Source organism: Coenobita brevimanus, chromosome 13 (assembly GCF_032717465.1).
Source record: "Coenobita brevimanus isolate Jiangsu-jjx chromosome 13, ASM3271746v2, whole genome shotgun sequence".
NCBI lineage: Eukaryota > Metazoa > Arthropoda > Malacostraca > Decapoda > Coenobitidae > Coenobita > Coenobita brevimanus.
This window is the reverse complement of record NC_136966.1, coordinates 51,990,854-52,009,451: the sequence shown is the minus strand read 5'-3', so window position 1 is coordinate 52,009,451 and position 18,598 is coordinate 51,990,854. Positions and strand designations below refer to the sequence as shown.

The following is an 18,598-nucleotide window of genomic DNA, read 5'->3' as shown; positions in this document are numbered from 1 at the left end:
CTGGCAAACAACCTCAGGGAGAAGGACTTGGGTGGCTTTACCTTCATCTTGTACAGGATGAAGGCGTTCAGCATCGTCATGTCAATGAGATGCAGAAAAACTTTCCTGTACCACCTAGTATTCTTCCTGAGGCAGTCAATCTCTCCAATCATCATGTCGGACTTGTCCACCAGCCGCATGTTGATATTATAGTCGATGACAGCATCAGGTTTCCTCACAGGTTCGCCTGTCCTACGGTCGACCTTCCTACTGTCTTTCATTTCCCCCTTGTGTAAGGTGGTGAGCACGTGCACAACCCTCTGGTAATGCCACCGTATTGCCAGCATCTTCTCAGACTTGCGTAGGTGCACGTCTCCTTGCTGCGAGTTTCCTGCCTCTGGGAATTTGGGGAAGTGGGCACGATTGCTCTTCACTGTGCCACAGGAGCCGATGCCGTGCTCTGAAAGATATTTAGCAAGTTTCGGTGCTGTATAATAGTTGTCAGTATACAGCACATGATTCCCACCAAAATACTTTTCAAGCAGCACTTTCACTACACAGCCTGAGAAGCCAAGGGGGTGTGTTTTGTCCAAATCGACAGTGCTGGCTGAACTGATGACGAAGGCAAGGATGTACCTCGTCTTACAGTCGCACAGTACAAAGAACTTGATTCCAAAGCGATGGCGTTTGCTTGGAATGTACTGTACAAACCTAAGACGTCCTCTGAACAAAACCAAGGATTCGTCTTTGACAACCGTCTGAAAGGGGTTGGAGAATGACATAAACTTATCCTTCACTCTGCTCAGAATCTCCCAGATCATCCAGAGTGGGTCAGTTTGGGAAGATACATCGTTGTTGGCGAAGTGCAGGTTTCCCATGATGTTCTGGAAGCGATCTCTGGCCATGTACTTATTGAAGGTGGGTGAGGGTAGTAAGGGGTCCATTGACCAGTATTTTTCCAACTCATGCTTCTTTGAGCGTGGCATCAGAAGCATGAGGGCGAAGAACACATACAGCTCCTGCACTTCCAGCATGTTCCACTGTTGCATCTTCGCTGCACCTGCACCACTTGCAGCACGTTGTGATTCATACCTGTTTGTCTCATCACATATGTGCTGCATGCCTTCGTCATCGAGGAACGTCAAAAGGAAGTCCACAAACTCAGCATCTTCGTCAAGAGTGAAGAAAGGCTGTATCCCTGAGGAACTCTCATCGAAATGGAGATGTTCAGGGACGAAATCGGAACCTTCCGTCCACACAAAGGCATCCAGGATTCCCTGTCGTGGCGGTGTAGGGGGGTGAGGGTGGAGGGTGGCTGTGAGGTAGACTGGGCTGTTTCAAGGTCACTCTCACTGACCCTAGGTTGCCGTGTTGCACTAGCAGCCCTTACTCTAGTTGCTACTCTACTTTTACGAGTCAGGGATTTACCTCGTCCCCTACAGCCTGCCTTCACTGTAGGTGCTGGTGGAGACTCCGATGACGAAGACTCATGAGAAAATTCTGCTGAAGATGAGGAAGAAATTAGTGAAGTGGGGCTGGGGGAGCAGGGAGGTGATGCACCTCGGGACTCATGGAGGGCTGGGTCACATGGGGCCATTGTTCTGGGGCTAACCTGCCGCCTTTTCACTCCCTTCCCAAATTCCTTCCCTTGCTGCACTAAGGGCTCCTTTCCCTTGGAGCTAGGGATACCTTGGGACACTGAAGCACTCGTACTAGGAGTTACTGTAACGATTTCCTCCCCAGGCTCATCACATGATTCAGCCGAAGGATCAAAGTCACTATCCGTCATTATCATTGATAATTCTGCCAGTTCACGTTCCACTGCTGAGTCACTAAGTCCTTTACTGCTTCCCACACGAGTTTTTCTAGGCGTAGAGGTCACAGGGCCCTTTGCAATGGACGCAGAAGCAGCGGAAATGGCAGGGCGCGAGTGCGACGTGGTTTCACCTCAGAGGACGACAAGGAACTGATTCCCGCGGCGTATATGGGAAGGCAAGGGTTGACAATGTCAATAGGGTGACAGCTGCTAATTTACATGCTATGAAATGATTGGTAGGAAATCTCGACTATACATAAAAAAATAGGTAGTTCCAGGTGAATGTAAATATCACTTAGGCTTCTCCCTTCCTTTCATATATATATTTCTGTTACAAGAATAGATTATACGGCATATTTCAAGGGGAAATTACAGGGGGAAATTAGCTAACGAGTGCACGTGACGTGTTGTCAGGTGATAATTAGCCAATGCCAGGTGTATGGCACTATCACTTACCTTATTTCTTTTTTGTATATATTATTTTGTATAAGAATAGGGCATAGGGCTTATTTCAATGGATGAAATCAGTGGAAAATTCCGGGGAAGATTTGCTTAGCGCAGCGCGGCCAGGCAAGCGAAAGGAGAAGGTAATGGAGGGGAGGTAGGGAGGGGAGTCAAGAACGGGGAAAAATGGCTAAATTGTCAACAATGGATGGGAGCACGGATGAGATTAGGAGTGCTGACTAGTGTTGGACATTGGCAGTACTGATAGATGATACAAGCCACCACTTGCAAGCCCGGGAGAATTCAAAATAACACAAAATCACAAAAGTGATGCCCCGTGGTATGATCCATTGCGCCCACGCATCATGAAAGTGATGCCCCATGGTTAAGGGCTTAATGATCTAGAGCAGCTTGTACAGCACCCTACCCGTATCCCTGACCGCCTTGGAGAGAGCTCCAAGATACTTGACCTCTTCCTCACAACCAATCCTTCTGTTTACACTGTTAATCTTTTCTCTCCATTGGGCTCCTCCTATCACAACCTTATCACCTTAACCTGTCCTATCACTCTGGTACGGCCTGTGGACCCTCCAAAGAAACGTCGTCTGTGGCACTTTGGAGCTGCAGATTGGGAGGCCCTCAGGCAGTACCTCTTGGATTTTCCCTGGAATGATTATTGCTTCTATGGCCGGAAGCCACCTGAGTGTGCCTTGTGTATTATGGAGGTTATACTTTCGGGCATGGAAGCATACATTCCTTTCTCATATCCTTTCACTAATGCAAGAAAGCCTTGGTTTAATCACGCTTGTTCTAATGCAATCCACAACAAGGAGAAGGCCTATAAAAAGTACCAGAGCCAACCCACCCCTGAATCACATCTTTTATAAGTTTCTGCCCGGAATCGTGCTAAGTCTGTTCTTCACTCTGCTAAAAAATAATTTCATCTGTACTAAATGGTCTCAACTCTCCAACTCGAATTCTTCCTGCTCCTTCTGGCACCTTGCCAAAGACCTATCTAACAACTTTACCTCATCATCCTTCCCTCCTCTTTTCTACTCTGATGGCTCTGTAGCTATTTCTTCTACTTATAAAGCAGATCTCTTCGCTCGGACTTGCTCCTCGAATTCCACCTTAGATGATTCTGGTGCTGTTCCTCCATCACTTCCCTCCCCTGACTTCCTCATGGCTGACATTAAAATTTCTTCAGCTGATGTATTTTCTGCCATCACAGGCCTCAATACTAACAAGGCATATGGGCCTGATGGAGTCCCTCCTGTTGTCCTCAAGAACTGTGCTTCTGTGCTTACACCCTGCCTAGGCAAACTCTTTCGTCTTTGTCTATCAACTTGTACCTTTCCTTCTTGTTGGAAGTTTGCTCTCATTCAGCCAGTCCCAAAGAAGGGTGACCATTCCCAACCCTCTAACTATCGTCCAATTGCTTTAACATCCTGTATCTCAAAAGTTTGCGAGTCAATTCTTAATAAAAATTTTTTTAAAAGAATCTTTCCTACCGCAATATTCTTTCCGATCGTCAGTATGGGTTCCGTAAGGGACGCTCCACTAGCAATCTTCTCATCTTCCTTTCAGACTCGTGGTCATCCTCCTTTCGGGACTTTGGCGAAAGTTTTGCCATTGCACTTGACATCTCAAAGGCTTTCGATCGAGTCTGGCATAAATCTTTAATTTCCAAGCTGCCCTTTTACGGTTTCTATCCATCTATCTGTGCCTTCATCTCTAGCTTTCTTTCTGGTCGTTATATAGCCGCTGTTGTAGACGGCCATCGTTCTTCTCCTAGATCTATCAACAGTGGTGTTCCTCAGGGCTCTGTCCTATCACCAACTCTCTTCCTTTTATTTATCAATGACCAGCTAAGCTGTACATCTAACCCTATCCACTCATACGCTGATGACTCCACTCTTCACTTTTTCATTCGGTTCCTGCAACGCCCATCTCAGCAGTTACTTCAGCAAACAAGGGATGAGGCTATGGAACACCTAATGTCTGACTTGGCTCGTATCTCTGACCGGGGTAAAAATAATCTTGTTGTATTTAATGCATCAAAGACTCAGTTCTTGCACCTATCAACCCGACAAAATCTTCCACAGGTGTACCCACTAATGTTTAATAATATTCAGCTTAATCCTGCATCATCCTTGAACATGTTTGGGGCTTCATTTACTCGGGACTTATCTTGGAAAGAGCATATTATATCTCTTATAAAATCTGCTTCCAAGAGATCAGGTGTGCTAAGCTGACTCCGTTCCATCTTTACCCCTGCACAACTGTTGACTCTAGACAGGGGTTTTATCCACCCTTCTGTGGAGTACAACTCTCATGTGGGGAGGTTCCCCATATACAGCTCTTCTCAACAGGGTGAAGTCAAAGGCTTTTCGTCTCATCAACTCTCCTCCTCTTACTGACTCCCTACAACCTCTGTCTCATCGCCGCACTGTTGCATCTTTATCTCTTTTCTGTCGCTACTTCAATGGTCACTGCTCCTTTCAACTGTCTGCATGCATTCCTCCACCTCTTTGACGGGCGCGTAGCACCCGTCTAGCAGCAAACTCTCATCCCTTTTCTGTCCAACTCTCTAATGCAAGAGTTAACCGTTATTCCCAGTCCTTCATTTATGCAACAGTTCAACTCTGGAACAGTCTCCCTCTGTCTGTATTTCCTGCTTCTTATGATCTCAAGTCTTTCAAACGCAGTGTGTCCAGGCATCTCGAAATGAACGGATCTTGAATTTGGCTCTCTCTTGTATTTTGTTTTTCTTTTCAAAGGAACAGTTATTGCGGGCTCGTGGTCTTTGGTTCCTTCTTCTTTGCATTAAAAAAACAAAACATGACTGGGCATGTTGTTGAAAGTTCCCCCTCAATCGTGGGTTATCTTTCCTTGCTTTCTTGACCTTACCTCACCCCTTCCCTTTATGAAAAAAGATAATATCTATCTGTCTCTCTCTCTCTCTATCTATTTAGTGTGTATGTTTATGCGTGTGTGTGTGTGTGTGTGTGTGTGTGTGTGTGTGTGTAATAACCCAGTCTGGTGATGTAGATACTTGTCTGACGGAGAAACAGTAAAACATGAGGAATGAACCAGTGACAGGAGTGCAAACCGGAATCAAGTGTGGAATACATCAGTGACTCGGGAGGAATTAATCTGTGACAGGTGTGGAATTAATTAGTGGGAGGTGTGGAATAATTCAGTGACGTGTGAAATACATCAATGAAAGGTGTGGAATAAATCGGTGACAGGTGTGGAATACATCAGCAGCAGGTGTGGAATAAATCAGTGACAGGTGTGGAATAAGTGAAGTAAAAAGATTGGTGGGATATAATTACATAATTTAAGTGGCTTTGGATATTACATAACACCTCTTCCTTAGCGATTTAGCCTTTCCATATAATATACCTCAGTACCCACCTGTATGTAGAAACTGTGATGATATAAACGATATAAATGAGAAACGTGAATAGGGTAAAGGGGTAATATGCAACATAAACCGCTGTGGATGTGGTGTTAAGAAGCCTTTTATGCCATCCACAATATGACCCACAATAAGTGCAGGTGTGTGTGTGTGTGTGTGTGTGTGTGTGTGTGTGTGTGTGTGTGTGTGTGTGTGTGTGTGTGTGTGTGTGTGTGTGTGTGTGTGTGTGTTCTTGCATAACTTGTTACCTAACGGTATTTTGACAGGTGTGAATCAGATTTATAATGTCCCTGCTTCTTCATATTTATTATTTTACTTTATTATTTTTTTATTATTATTATTATTATTGTTATTAAAGCTTCCCACATAACTGGGAAATCTTCTTGTTTTTGTCAATCGAATTATTATTATTATTATTTTTATGACATTTCAAAATTGCGATAATTCAAAGGCTATTTGGCCTAGAGCCTTCAAACAGAAAAATGAGCCAGCCACACTATCTCGAGAACTGTTCAAGATAGGAACCTAAGGTTTACTGCAATATAGCCTTGAGGCGGACGTAATGAGGAAAGGAGTATTGTTCCATTCGGTTAATTATTCTCTGAGATCGCCTAGGGGAAAAAACTGGGACTTTTCCGAATATTATGGATGTCAACTAATTTTTAATGAAGGATTAAAGGTAGAACCACCAAATATGGTGGACTTATAGACTGTGGTGACCTAAAATAACGTGCACAAGATCAGTGACCTTGGCCTCAAGGCCCTTTTATTGCTCGGCTTCTAGTAGGTAATGGTCTGGGAGGTTTTCCGTGATCAAAGTTGTCCTTAGAAGCGTTGTTCCAGTTATCATTATTATTATTATTATTATTATTATTATTACTGTACACACAGGTTCACCCGATAGCTGGTATCAAGAGACAATCAAAAAACGACTTCTTTACGTCTTTATTTCCTCATACATTATTCAGTTCCTGGCTGTGTGTGTGTGTGTGTGTGTGTGTGTGTGTGTGTGTGTGTGTGTGGTTTCTGTAAATCTTAATACAACTTCCTCCTCCCCCACACAGGTTAGAACCACAGTAACCCCCACACCCAACACCCATCACTGTAGATGGTGACAAGATAAGACGTCAGAGATGAGAGGGTCTGAGATGGAGGAAGGTGGGGTATGGGTAGGGCTGCCTATGCTGAGTTTTGTCTCGGGTATCGTCTGTATCATTGCGGCAACTCTCCTCTTGAACTTTATCAGCAAGGGTAAACGAAGGTCAGTCGGAATTTGTCATGTAATTAGAGTACAAGTAGGTATATCAATTCCTGTGTGAGCATTTATTTTTTCTTTTCATTTTGCCATCTCCTGACGAGTTGATTTATCTTAAGGGAAGACCTGTTGTAGCGTAAGGGTCAGTGGAATCTGTGGTGTATCAAACGCCAATAGTTCAAGAAGTCTGTCTGAACCTGAATGACACAGCTTGGCATTAACAGGAATAAGACAAAAAATACATTATTGGGTTGAAGCGATTAAGAAAATAAATAAAAATAAAATAAAGTAGCAGTACAGTCATAAGTTTCCCTTACCCACTTCAGCACAATGATGCCTTTCCTGTCTGCTGTCAGTATTACTCTACATAGGAATGATCATCAAAGTGAAGTGGTGAATTACTACTACTCTTCCCTTCTCACACTTTTTCATAAGAGATTTATTTTCCACATTAACCCCTAAACCGCGGGGTTGTTTTGGCGCGACTTGCGTGTCCAGCTAGGATATTCGTGCTCCGACAGACTTTGTAAAAATATTTGCCAAAAATCAATTATTAGTCCTAGAATATTATAATTATATAGGCACATGGCACATACCTTCAGCTATCTCCTGGGATGTTTGTTGAGCCTTCGTCGAGTACCGTAGGACTTGTGGAGACCTCTGAAGTTGGGTAACGAAGTCTCCACTTTCCACTTCCCGACACCCCGTAATATGATTACCACAGCCTGATATTATCACTAGAAACACTATTCTATGATTTTCAAATAGTTTGAAATCCATACTCCAAAAAAAAAAAAAAAACACTGTGAAAGCAATGAAAATTTGAGCGCATACGAGCCTCCCACTTGCGCTCATTCCCCGCTGGAATTCTGTCAATTATTATTCATTAAAACACTCACACTTTATATTCCGATTAATATATATAACACTTATATATATCTGCAGTCTTTATCCATAAGTTTCCTTCAGCAATAGTAGTTTATTGTCACTGTAGGCATTCAATTTCTCTTTCAGTAAAATATGTAGAGAGCCAAGGTTTCACTTTCACTGTCATAACTTCAAATATTTGTACTCATATTCTTATATTACTAATTATTTACATTTCTATTTACATTTTCTATTGTATTTTCAATATTTACACTTCTATTTCACTTACACTATGTTATGCACTGTCACTTACAGTAACTTATAAAACTATATTACACTTTTCCATCATATTTACATCCACTGCATTCACTTGCTATTTACACATCATTTACATTTTCCACTTGCACTTTTAGAACTGCTTCAGGCTGTGGTAATCAAAAAAGCAGGTAACACAGAGGGGAACCTGGCACTCAGCACACTGTCAAGAGGTGCATTCATGCTCAGGTGTGTCAGGTGGTATGTGCACACACCTGGCACCTGCGGATTGCAGCCTTCCTCTCAGTTGTGGCAGGCATTTGCACCACTCTGTGCCGATCCATGTAAGCCCTCTGCTCAAGTCTGTCGGGAAGTCTTACAGCATGGTGCCTTGGAGCTGTTGCTTTCACCCTACCATATCTCTCAAGCAGCTGCTGAACACAAGTCCTGGCGGACAACCTCAGGGAGAAGGATTTGGGTGGCTTTACCTTCATCTTGTACAGGATGAAGGCGTTCAGCATCGTCATGTCAATGAGATGCAGAAAAATCTTCCTGTACCACGTAGTATTCTTCCTGAGGCAGTCGATCTCTCCAATCATCATGTCGGACTTGTCCAACAGCCGCATGTTGATATTACAGTCGATGACAGCATCAGGTTTCCTCACAGGTTCGCCTGTCCTACGGTCGACCTTCCCACTGTCTTTCATTTCCCCCTTCTGAACGGTGGTGAGCACGTGCACAACCCACTGGTAATGCCACCGTATTGCCATCTTCTTCTCAGACTTGTGTATGTGCACGTCTCCTCGCTGTGAGTTTCCTGCCTCTGGGAATTTGGGGAAGTTGGCAAGATTGCTCTTCACAGTGCCACAGAAGCAAGTGCCGTGCTCCGAAAGATATTTAGCAAGTTTCGGTGCTGTATAATAGTTGTCAGTATACAGCACATGATTTCCACCAAAATACCTTTCAAGCAGCACTTTCACTACACAGCCTGGGAAGCCAAGGGGGTGTGTTTTGTCCAAATCGACAGTGCTGGCTGAACAGATGACGAAGGCAAGGATGTACCCCGTCTTACAGTCGCACAGTACAAAGAACTTGATTCCAAAGAGATGGCGTTTGCTTAGAATGTACTGTACAAACCTAAGACGTCCTCAGAACAAAACCAAGGATTCGTCTATGACAACCTTCTGAAACGGGTTGGAGAATGACATAAACTTATCCTTCATTCTTCTCAGAATCTCCCGGATCTTCCAGAGTGGGTCGGTTTGGGATGGTACATCATTGTTGGCGACGTGCAGGTTTCCCATGATGTTCCGGAAGCGATCTCTGGCCATGTACTTATTGAAGGTAGGTGAGGGCAGTAAGGGGTCCACTGACCAGTATTCTTCCAACTCATGCTTCTTTGAGTGTGGCATCAGAAGCATGAGGGCGAAGAACACATACAGCTCCAGCACTCACAGCACGGTCCACTGTCGCATCTTCGCTGCACCTGCACCATTTGCAGCACGTTGTGATTCATACCTGTTTGTCTCATCACATATGTGCTGCATGACTTCGTCATCGAGGAACGCCAAAAGGAAGTCCACACACTCAGCATCCTCGTCAAGAGTGAAGGCAGGCTGTATCCCTGAGGAACTCTCGCTGAAATCAAGATGTTCAGGGACGAAATCGGAACCTTCCGTCCACACGAATACGTCCAGGATTCCCTGTCGTGGCGGTGTAAGGTGGGTGAGGGTGGAGGGTGGCTGTGAGGCAGACTGGGCTGTTTCAAGGTCACTCTCACTGACTCTAGGTTGCCGTTTAGCACTAGCAGACCTTACTCTATATTCACTTTTTTTTATCGAGGCGAAGATGCACTTGACAGGTTGGTGCTTATTGGTTGAATGCAACATTACTTCATAATCTAGCATTATTAACTGAAAACAAATATCTGAGAGGGAAATTTGGGTTAGTAAATATTTTTTGGATATGTTGCATTCAGCCAATCATCATCAACCTGTCAAGTGCATCTTTGCCTCAATAAAAAAAAAAGGAGTATAGTTGCTACACTACTTTTACGAGTAAGGGATTTACCTCGTCCCCTACGGCCTGCCTTCACTGCAGGTGCTGGTGGAGACTCCGACGACAAAGACTCAGGAGAAAATTCCGCTGAAGATGAGGAAGAAATTAGTGAAGTGGGGCTGGGGGAGCAGGGAGGTGATTCACCTCGGGACTCATGGCGGGCTGGGTCACAAGGGCCATTGTTCTGGGGCTAACCCGCCACCTTTTCACTCCCTTCCCAAATTCCCTCCCTTGCTGCACTAAAGACTCCTTTCCCTTGGAGCTAAGGATACCTTGGGACACTGAAGCACTCGTACTAGGAGTTTCTGTAATGATTTCCTCCCCATGCTCATCACACGATTCACCCGAAGGATCAAAGTCACTATCCATCATTATCATAGATAATTCTGCCAGTTCACGTTCCACTGCTGAGTCACTAAGTCCTTTACTGCTTCCCACACGAGTTTTTCTAGGGGTAGAGGTCACAGGGCCCTTTGCAATGGGTGCAGAAGCGTAAGAAATGGCGGGGCGCGAGTACGAAATGGTTTCACCTCAGAAGACGACAAGGAATTGATTCCTGTGGCATATATGGGCAGGCAAAGGTTGACAATGTCAATAGGGTGACAGCTGCTAATTTACATGCTATGAAATGATTGGTAGGAAATCTCGACAATACATAAAAAAATAGTTAGTTCCAGGTGAATGTAAATATCACTTAGGCTTCTCCCTTCCTTTCATATAAATATATTTTTATTTCGAGAATAGATTATAAGGCATATTTCAAGGGGAAATTACTGGGAGAAATTAGCGAACGAGTGCACATGACGTGTTGTCAGGTGATAATTAGCCAATTCCAGGTGTATGGCAGTATCACTTACCTTATTTCTTTTTTGTATATATTATTTTGTATAAGAATAGGGCATAGGGCTTATTTCAATGGAAGAAATCAGTGGAAACTTCCGGGGAAGATTTGCTTACCACAGAACGGCCGGGCAGGCGAGAGGAGAGGGTAATGGAGGGGATGTAGGGAGGGGAGTCAAGAACGGGGAAAAATGGCTAAATTGTCAACAATGGATGGAAGTACAGATGAGATTAGGAGTGCTGACTAGTGCTGGACATTGGCAGTACTGATAGATGATTCAAGCTACCACTTGTAAGCCCGGGAGAATTCAAAATAACACAGAATCACAAAAGTGACGCCCCACGGTATGATTTATTGTGCCCAAGCGTCACGATAGTGATGCCCCGCAGTTAAGGGGTTAAGGGTTATCAATGACTTGTGTGTTATTTAGTTATACTGTTTTAATATCGACATTGTTTGCATCACTAACATATAAGAGGGCACTGAGGTACGAGTATAATGTTTAAAATATATTGTTAAGGAAGCGGTGCAACAAAGTCTCCTATGCCACCTAAAATACGGGCTCTAATTTCAAGTGCAGTGATTAAAGTTTAGGTGTAATATGCAAAATCAGTTGCTAAGGACGAGGTACTATGAAGCCCCCTAGAATATGGGCTTTTTCATTGTGCAGGAGGCGGTGGGCAGCTGTGGGCAAGGATGTGGTGGTGCTGCATATGCCGTCCAGGAGCCGATTCGCACCCAGCATGTCACCCTTCGTCCTCAAACTGGAAACATTCCTGCGCTTCGCCAAAATCAACTACAAGGTCTGTCGTGGAAATTTTGCTTTCCATTACTTGCTTCATGAACTGTTTTCCTGCATAATTATGCTCTTAATGAGGAAATTCTTATTTTGGTTAATAAGCTGTACCGTATATTTACCTATTAAAGTTAGCTCACTTCAGAATAATTTTTGGGCTTTATCAAAATCAGCTATTGGGTCCGTCTACTGAAAATTCTGCTTGCTTCTGCATATTATATGTGTTATTCTGTAAGTGCATTTAAAAGCAGATGCTTACTTGCAAGAAACCCATACATTTAAAACAGAATCAGTTTCGACGTTTTTCCGTAAAATTTTGCTTTTTGTCCCTCGCTTTCTAACTGTTTTGTTATTATTAGTCCAAGCTCAGGCTCAGATGGACATAAACCCAGAGGATTGCTGGAAGACGATCACTTCAACCGGTCGCTGCCTAAGGTCTTTGTTGACGTTCTGCTAAAAGACCGTGTTGTGCATGAACTGGTACTTTTATATGCTGGTACAGTACTTGCTTTGCCTGTTCCACATCTGCGTGAGCTATATCTAATTTATAAAATCATCCTCAAGACGTTCGCAGTATAATGCTTGACTAGAATCATCTCTCTCTTGGATCTTTGCCATTTTCTGTAGCACTTCTATGTCTTATGGTGAAGGCACGTCTGTGTTTTGTTTTTGTTGTGGTCAATAAGCTGTTTATTTTTCTAAGTATATCTATATATTTTGCAAGTATGACGTCCTCAAGCTGGTAAATTTCTTGTTCCTTGGCAATATCATTCAGATATTCCGGCCCTAAAGTCTTCACTCCGTGTCCTATAGGCGGGGTAGGCCAATTACTGGTAGGGAAGGTCACATAACAGACAGAGCAAGCCATATGACAGGCAGGGCAAGCCACATTAAAGGCAAGATACACAACTTTGCAGTGCGGGTTACTTTATTCACTTTATAGGCATGGCAGACCACAACCAACTGTTTCACTGCCCTTTCAGGTAAACAATTCACCATTCCACAACTATTTCAGTAAAGTAATACACCTTTCCACTGCTTTTTCAACAAGATAAATAACCATTCCACTGCTCCTTTAGGTTGATAAACAAACTTTCCGCTCTCTTTCAGGCTGTTTTTTAGGGTAGATAACAACCATTCCACTACTTATCAGGTACATAAACACCATTCCACCATTTCCTGAGGCAGATCAACAGCCATTCCACTGCTCTTTCAGGTAATTAATTCACCTTTCCACTGCTCTTTCAGGTAATTAATCCACCCTTCCACTGCTCTTTTTCAGGTGGATACCGAAGAACCGTTTGGTCCTGAGGGCACGACGCCGTGGATCACCCTGAACGGCGAGGAGGTGGGGGACTCTGAGGTCATTATAGCCAAGCTCATCAAACACTTCAACCTGACCTTTGACTTGAGCGAGGAGCAGCGGGTCATCACCACCTCCTTCATCACCATGCTGGATCATCACTTCGTTTGGTGAGGGTGGGATGGGACGGTTCGAAGATGAGGTAGATGAAGAAAATAGGGGGAACAGTGTGGGTAACTGAAAGAAGAGGTACACCCCAAAACAGTATTGTGTGACAGTGAGTGTGGAGTGATTAGTATAAGAGGGAGACAAAGTGTAAGTGTACGAGGTTGGAAGGGGAAAAGGTAGACTGGGAAGAAATCTGGAGGAGAGAGGACAGTGTGTGTGTGTGTGTGTGTGTGTGTGTGTGTGTGTGTGTGTGTGTGTGTGTACAGTACGTCGTGAGCAGGGGGACTGTCAGAACAAAAGGTACACCAAGAACGATACTGGGGGAGGGAAACGAAATTGTGAGTACACATGGGAATGGGACGATTAGAGAAGGAAGATGTAGACCAAAATGGAAGGGACATAGTGTAGGTGTGAGTTGTTTGAAAAATAAAATACAGACAGAAAGAACATATACACCACAAACAAGAGGGGGGGGGGGAGGACAAAATGTGGGCGTATGTAAGAGTGAAGTGACTAAGAAAAGGAAGGCTAGACTTAGGAAACATACCGAGATGGTGGAATGACTCACTAAATCACCATAAACGATTTTCGTCCTTTGAATCCGACCACGTATTTTTATATTATATTCTAGTAACCTCCAGATTTTCTTTTATTATGTCAGGAGAGACTTCTGGTAGAAGAGGGATTACCCACAGCATTAACCCCTTCACTACAAGAGGTCTGCCCCAAGTTGAATAAAATCGTCTGCTGGTGGCACACAAAAGTTATGTAATTTCACTAGAGGTGCTAAGATACTGTGACGTGTGACCAAAGGTCTCTGAATAGTAATGAATATTTTAGCTGATTTCAAAAGCAATATATTTAGACATTTAATCAAGCAGGATGTTGCAGTGTCTGAACAATGTAAACGCAATTGTGCGGTAACGCAATATATAGTTGGGGACAAAAGTTCGTGTAACATTCCCCCTCTTGTGCTTTTCACTTCTCTCTGCTGGTTAATATTACAATGGTGAGAGAGGTTTGGTAAGATTTTCTGCTCATACATGATTCGCTTCGATATGATGCGTCAAGGAGGGAAGTGACAGACATGGGGAAGTACGAAACAGACGCACTTTGTGCATTGTTAGTAAACAGCAATAGAGGGGAACCTTTGTGTAAGCGAATCAAAGTAATCCAACATTTCCTTTTGCTAATGCCATATCGTGCTTTGTCAGGGGTCTGCGTGTGTGGCGTTACATTATAGACCGCGGCGCAGGGTTCCCTGAGTGCCAACCAGACATACCCAAAATCTACCTCGTCTTCCTGCCCCTAAAGATAAGAAGGATGAGCAGCGCAGTCCGGGACCAGGGCCTGGGACGCCTCGACTTCAAGCAGGTTCTGCAGCTCGTCAGGCAGGACCTCATCGCTATCGCACTCTACCTGGGTCAGCTGCACAACGATGGCCGTATTCTAACTGGCTTTGGAAATTTCGTAGCATCTCTTCCTTTGCGATTAATTCTGCTCTTAACACCTCAGTATGATCAATGCCCTCGCATCTCTGTCTAGGTTAGGTGCACCAAAATGTGACTTAACTAATTCAGTCCAATGACGTTGTTTGAAATTGTCTTTCTGTTACTTAACAAGGCTGTTCTCCAACTTAGCACAAACTTTTCCAACTGAAGAGGTTATATATCTTTGCCGCTTCACTGCCCAAGGTACTGCCTGAGTCTAAAACCGTCTGGTAATAGCAATAAACGAAAACACGTCATCGGATTGAAGGAGCTAAGATCATATTCTAGGCTGTTTTTGAATTTCGTAACGCCCTTTTCGTTGAGGTTTATCCTGCACATAACACCTCGGTATCATGTTGGGTGTGTCTTTGGAGATTGTGTAACACCTATCTCTTTAATTACTTATATTGCGTATAACACCTCGACATTTCAAAATAAAAACCGATGTAAACAGCACACGGGAGAATGTTCAGGTTTAATGCGCAAACTAAATCACTGAGGAAGAGGTGATACGAAGCCTCCTCTACTACTTAGAATCAGGCCCTTGTGATCGTATTCTCGTTGGGTTGGTAGACTTCTTAGGGCGTCTCTCTCAGCGATTTATTTTCCACCATCCACCTTACTTTCTTTTGTACCATTAAATTACAAAGGCTTATTAACGTGTTGTTTAAAATTAATTGCAGAGCAGGAACGGTACGAAATCTCCGAAAATAAAGGGAAATACACCTCTTACACCTATAGCAAATACTGGTCTACCCTTTCACCGCAGTGTAAAATCACCCCTATTTACACCTATTGCAAAGAGTGATATACCCCTTCAGTATCAAAAAAAAAAAAAAATCACCCTTATTTACACGTACTGCAACGTGTGATATACCCCTTCACCACAGTATAAAATCACCCTTATTTACACCTATACAAAGAGCGATATACCCTTTCACCAGAATATGAAGTCACTCTTCTTCACATATTCTATTTTTTTTCTCTCTCTCTCTCTCAGACACACCTTTTCCTTCTCTCCCACTAATGTGCTGCTCCACCCTCTACTTCCACAGCACATATGAATACTCATTACCCTCATTCTCACATTTTGTTGCCTTGTCTGCATGTTTCTTACTGTATACCCAGATCGTATTAACTAATCTCTGTCCAATCAGTAATTCCAATCCAAACATCACTTCTTCCTTCTTCTAATTACTTCTTTTCACACATATATACCGGTGTATCCATAGCCAATATTACAATATTACTGTTAAATTAGTATACAGACTGTGCAATGGTATGAGCTTAATATCTAAATTAGGAGTTAATAGCTACTTAAATACGGTATATTACTATCACAGACTAGTTGCACATAGCAAAACGAACAATAGTATGTACAGCTGGCCATACACGAACCTGGGACAGTGTCTGTGTGAAGTGGAGGTCTAGCATCAATTTCCGATGTTCATGCAACACAGCAACTAGGTCATTACAGCTGATATTTGACACCTCCGTTCATTCACGTCAGTGCCGCCAACAAACATGTCATTATGTCATGGTTGTCAAGTGTACCACATGCTAGACCGCTGCTACACATTGATGTTGGCCCAGGTTCATATATGGCCAACTGTACAACCTGTCAACAAATTCTAAAAGTAACCGCCCTCCCTAGCCAGAGGTGCAATACCGATAATTCTCCGGCGAGGGCCATTGTTATATAATGTACTCGACTCCCCTTCACATGTGGTATATTTCCAACACCATATCACTGTTTACAGAGCAAAAAGCTACTGATCTTCCATAGTTGTTGCTACTGCTGTAGCCCTAGGCTCATCTGACATGTTAAACGGTGGACTACAGGCTTACTGAAGTTGTCCTACTACTACAGCCCACCATCCTCCTTTCGGGGGACTGGGAGGACGTTTGTATAACCAGGTAGTTGAGCTGCCCAGCTATATCGGTGCCACCATATGAAGCGTCCCTCTGCAGCACTACTCGCATAGTAACAAAGGGATACAAGGAGTCCTTATTGCACCCTGCTTATCCCACTCACCACCATCTCATTCATTGTTGTTTAACGGCACGCAGGAAGGACATGGTCAGTATTCTTTCTTTTTTTTCTTTGATTCCCAGGTAAGAAACCGTACCTGTTGGGAGAGGAACCGGGTCTGGTGGACTGCGTGGCTTTCGGTCACCTGGCCAACCTGGTCTACAACTACCGACGCTCCCCATTCTACACCATAATTACAGGTGTGGGTCCTCTTGTTACCTACTACTAAAACCGTACCTCCTTTGCCCAGAACATCGAATTATCTTTGTTGTTTTTGAAGGGTGGCTCTGACATGAAGACCATCAGGTATTCCTCTCTTTGCCCAGTTACAAACCCTCTTCCCAAGGCGAATCTTGCTTCTCTTCCCAGTGGCATCAGCATAAAGACCCTCAGACATTCCTCACTCTACTAAGTACCAAACCCTTCTCCCTCCGAGGCAACACTCTTACATATGGAAGAAGTTTACATACACACGGAAACGCATCTTCTCAATCAGCAACATTTCCACAAGCTGGCATAATATTCTGAAATCAAGACACCTGATGGTCATACTCCCAACTTTACCATTCACATTCCTCTGAAGCAAGAAAAGAATGTCAAGAGAGGTACTAGGATAGAGTGAAAGCCTGCAGTCGTTTCATGATAAGGATGCGTGGAGGTTTAACTGTCATCCATGCCATCCCTGATAAAAGACGGACAGTTTATCAGAAGAGACATTACCCGATAGACTAATCTAATGTACAGAGTACCCTGAACTGAATATTAAGTTGTATATTTTAAACAAGGTTCAGTAAGTGACATATTAACAAATCCTAGCCTGGACACAGGTTTTGTAGTAGATGCTAGAGACGGTAATGGCGATACTCAAAATCAGTGCTGTAGATAGACTGGCCTCTTAAATCCGATGACTTATGTGTATAATATTCGTGCTCCTATTAGACAGTTTTATTCAGCCTGAGTAACTTTTGGAACTAAAGGGGCTAAATATAGGCTACATTAACCCCTTCACTGCTGGACGTTCTTCCGAAGTTGAATAAAATTATCGACAGGAGCAAAAGTTTACTAAACTGAAATACGTGACTCGATTGAAGAGGTTAACGTTATAAATGTGTTGACGATTCTTATACAGTATGATGTAATGCATAACATTAGCAAAACACCAAAAATCACCTTTAACCAAAATATTCGTATTCTAATAATGACGTCCACTTCAGGAACCACATACCGTTACTCTTAATTTTCCAGGTGTATTTTTGCTGTAAACCCTCACTATTTGTTGCCTTTGCTTTTTCGTTTCTGTCTTTCCTTTTTAAGTGCACAATAATAATAACAACAACAACAAAATGTCTATTCAAAGCCCATTGCTGGTTATTATCCAGTTTCGCCAGTTTCATCTAGTTCACAGTACCAGTTGTGTGGAAAAAATTATACTCAGAGATACATTCTGGCATATAACGCAGGCTTACTGCTTGTGATTTCTTGCCAAATTACTTATGCATTTTAAACCAACAACAGCCACTTTCCGCATTATATTTTATTGATAGTACTGTATTTGCGTTTTTATTTCAACAGAGGAGATGCCCACCCTGGTCAGCTATGTGGACCGCATGAAGGAGAAGCTTTGGCCAGACTGGGAACAGCACCTGGCAAAACCACGCTGACTGCACAACCACAGGCGCGTATTTTCGTTGGCTAAGGAGCTCCCTAGTATCTTTTCCTTAGTACTTTATTTCTGTATATGGCAAGGTAATAATATTTTCTTAACCGTTACTTATGCTCTCTGTCTCGATATCCCCAAGACTTACAGTAGTTACTACACAGGATAATAATAATAACCCTTTCAGCCTGGTGACGCATTTCCTCCTTTGTT

At 43.3% G+C, this 18,598-nt stretch overlaps 1 protein-coding gene across 1 annotated transcript; it reads left to right on the top strand.

Annotated features, from left to right (window-relative positions):
• The first annotated feature begins 6,796 nt into the window (after positions 1 to 6,796).
• LOC145415765 (failed axon connections homolog) lies at positions 6,797 to 18,389 on the top strand. The gene is made up of 6 exons (XM_080285011.1): positions 6,797 to 6,924; positions 11,610 to 11,742; positions 13,018 to 13,208; positions 14,421 to 14,629; positions 16,812 to 16,928; positions 18,301 to 18,389. Exons 1-6 carry the CDS (start codon positions 6,797 to 6,799, stop codon positions 18,387 to 18,389), a joined length of 867 nt encoding a protein of 288 aa, XP_080141137.1.
• Positions 18,390 to 18,598: the final 209 nt, after the last annotated feature.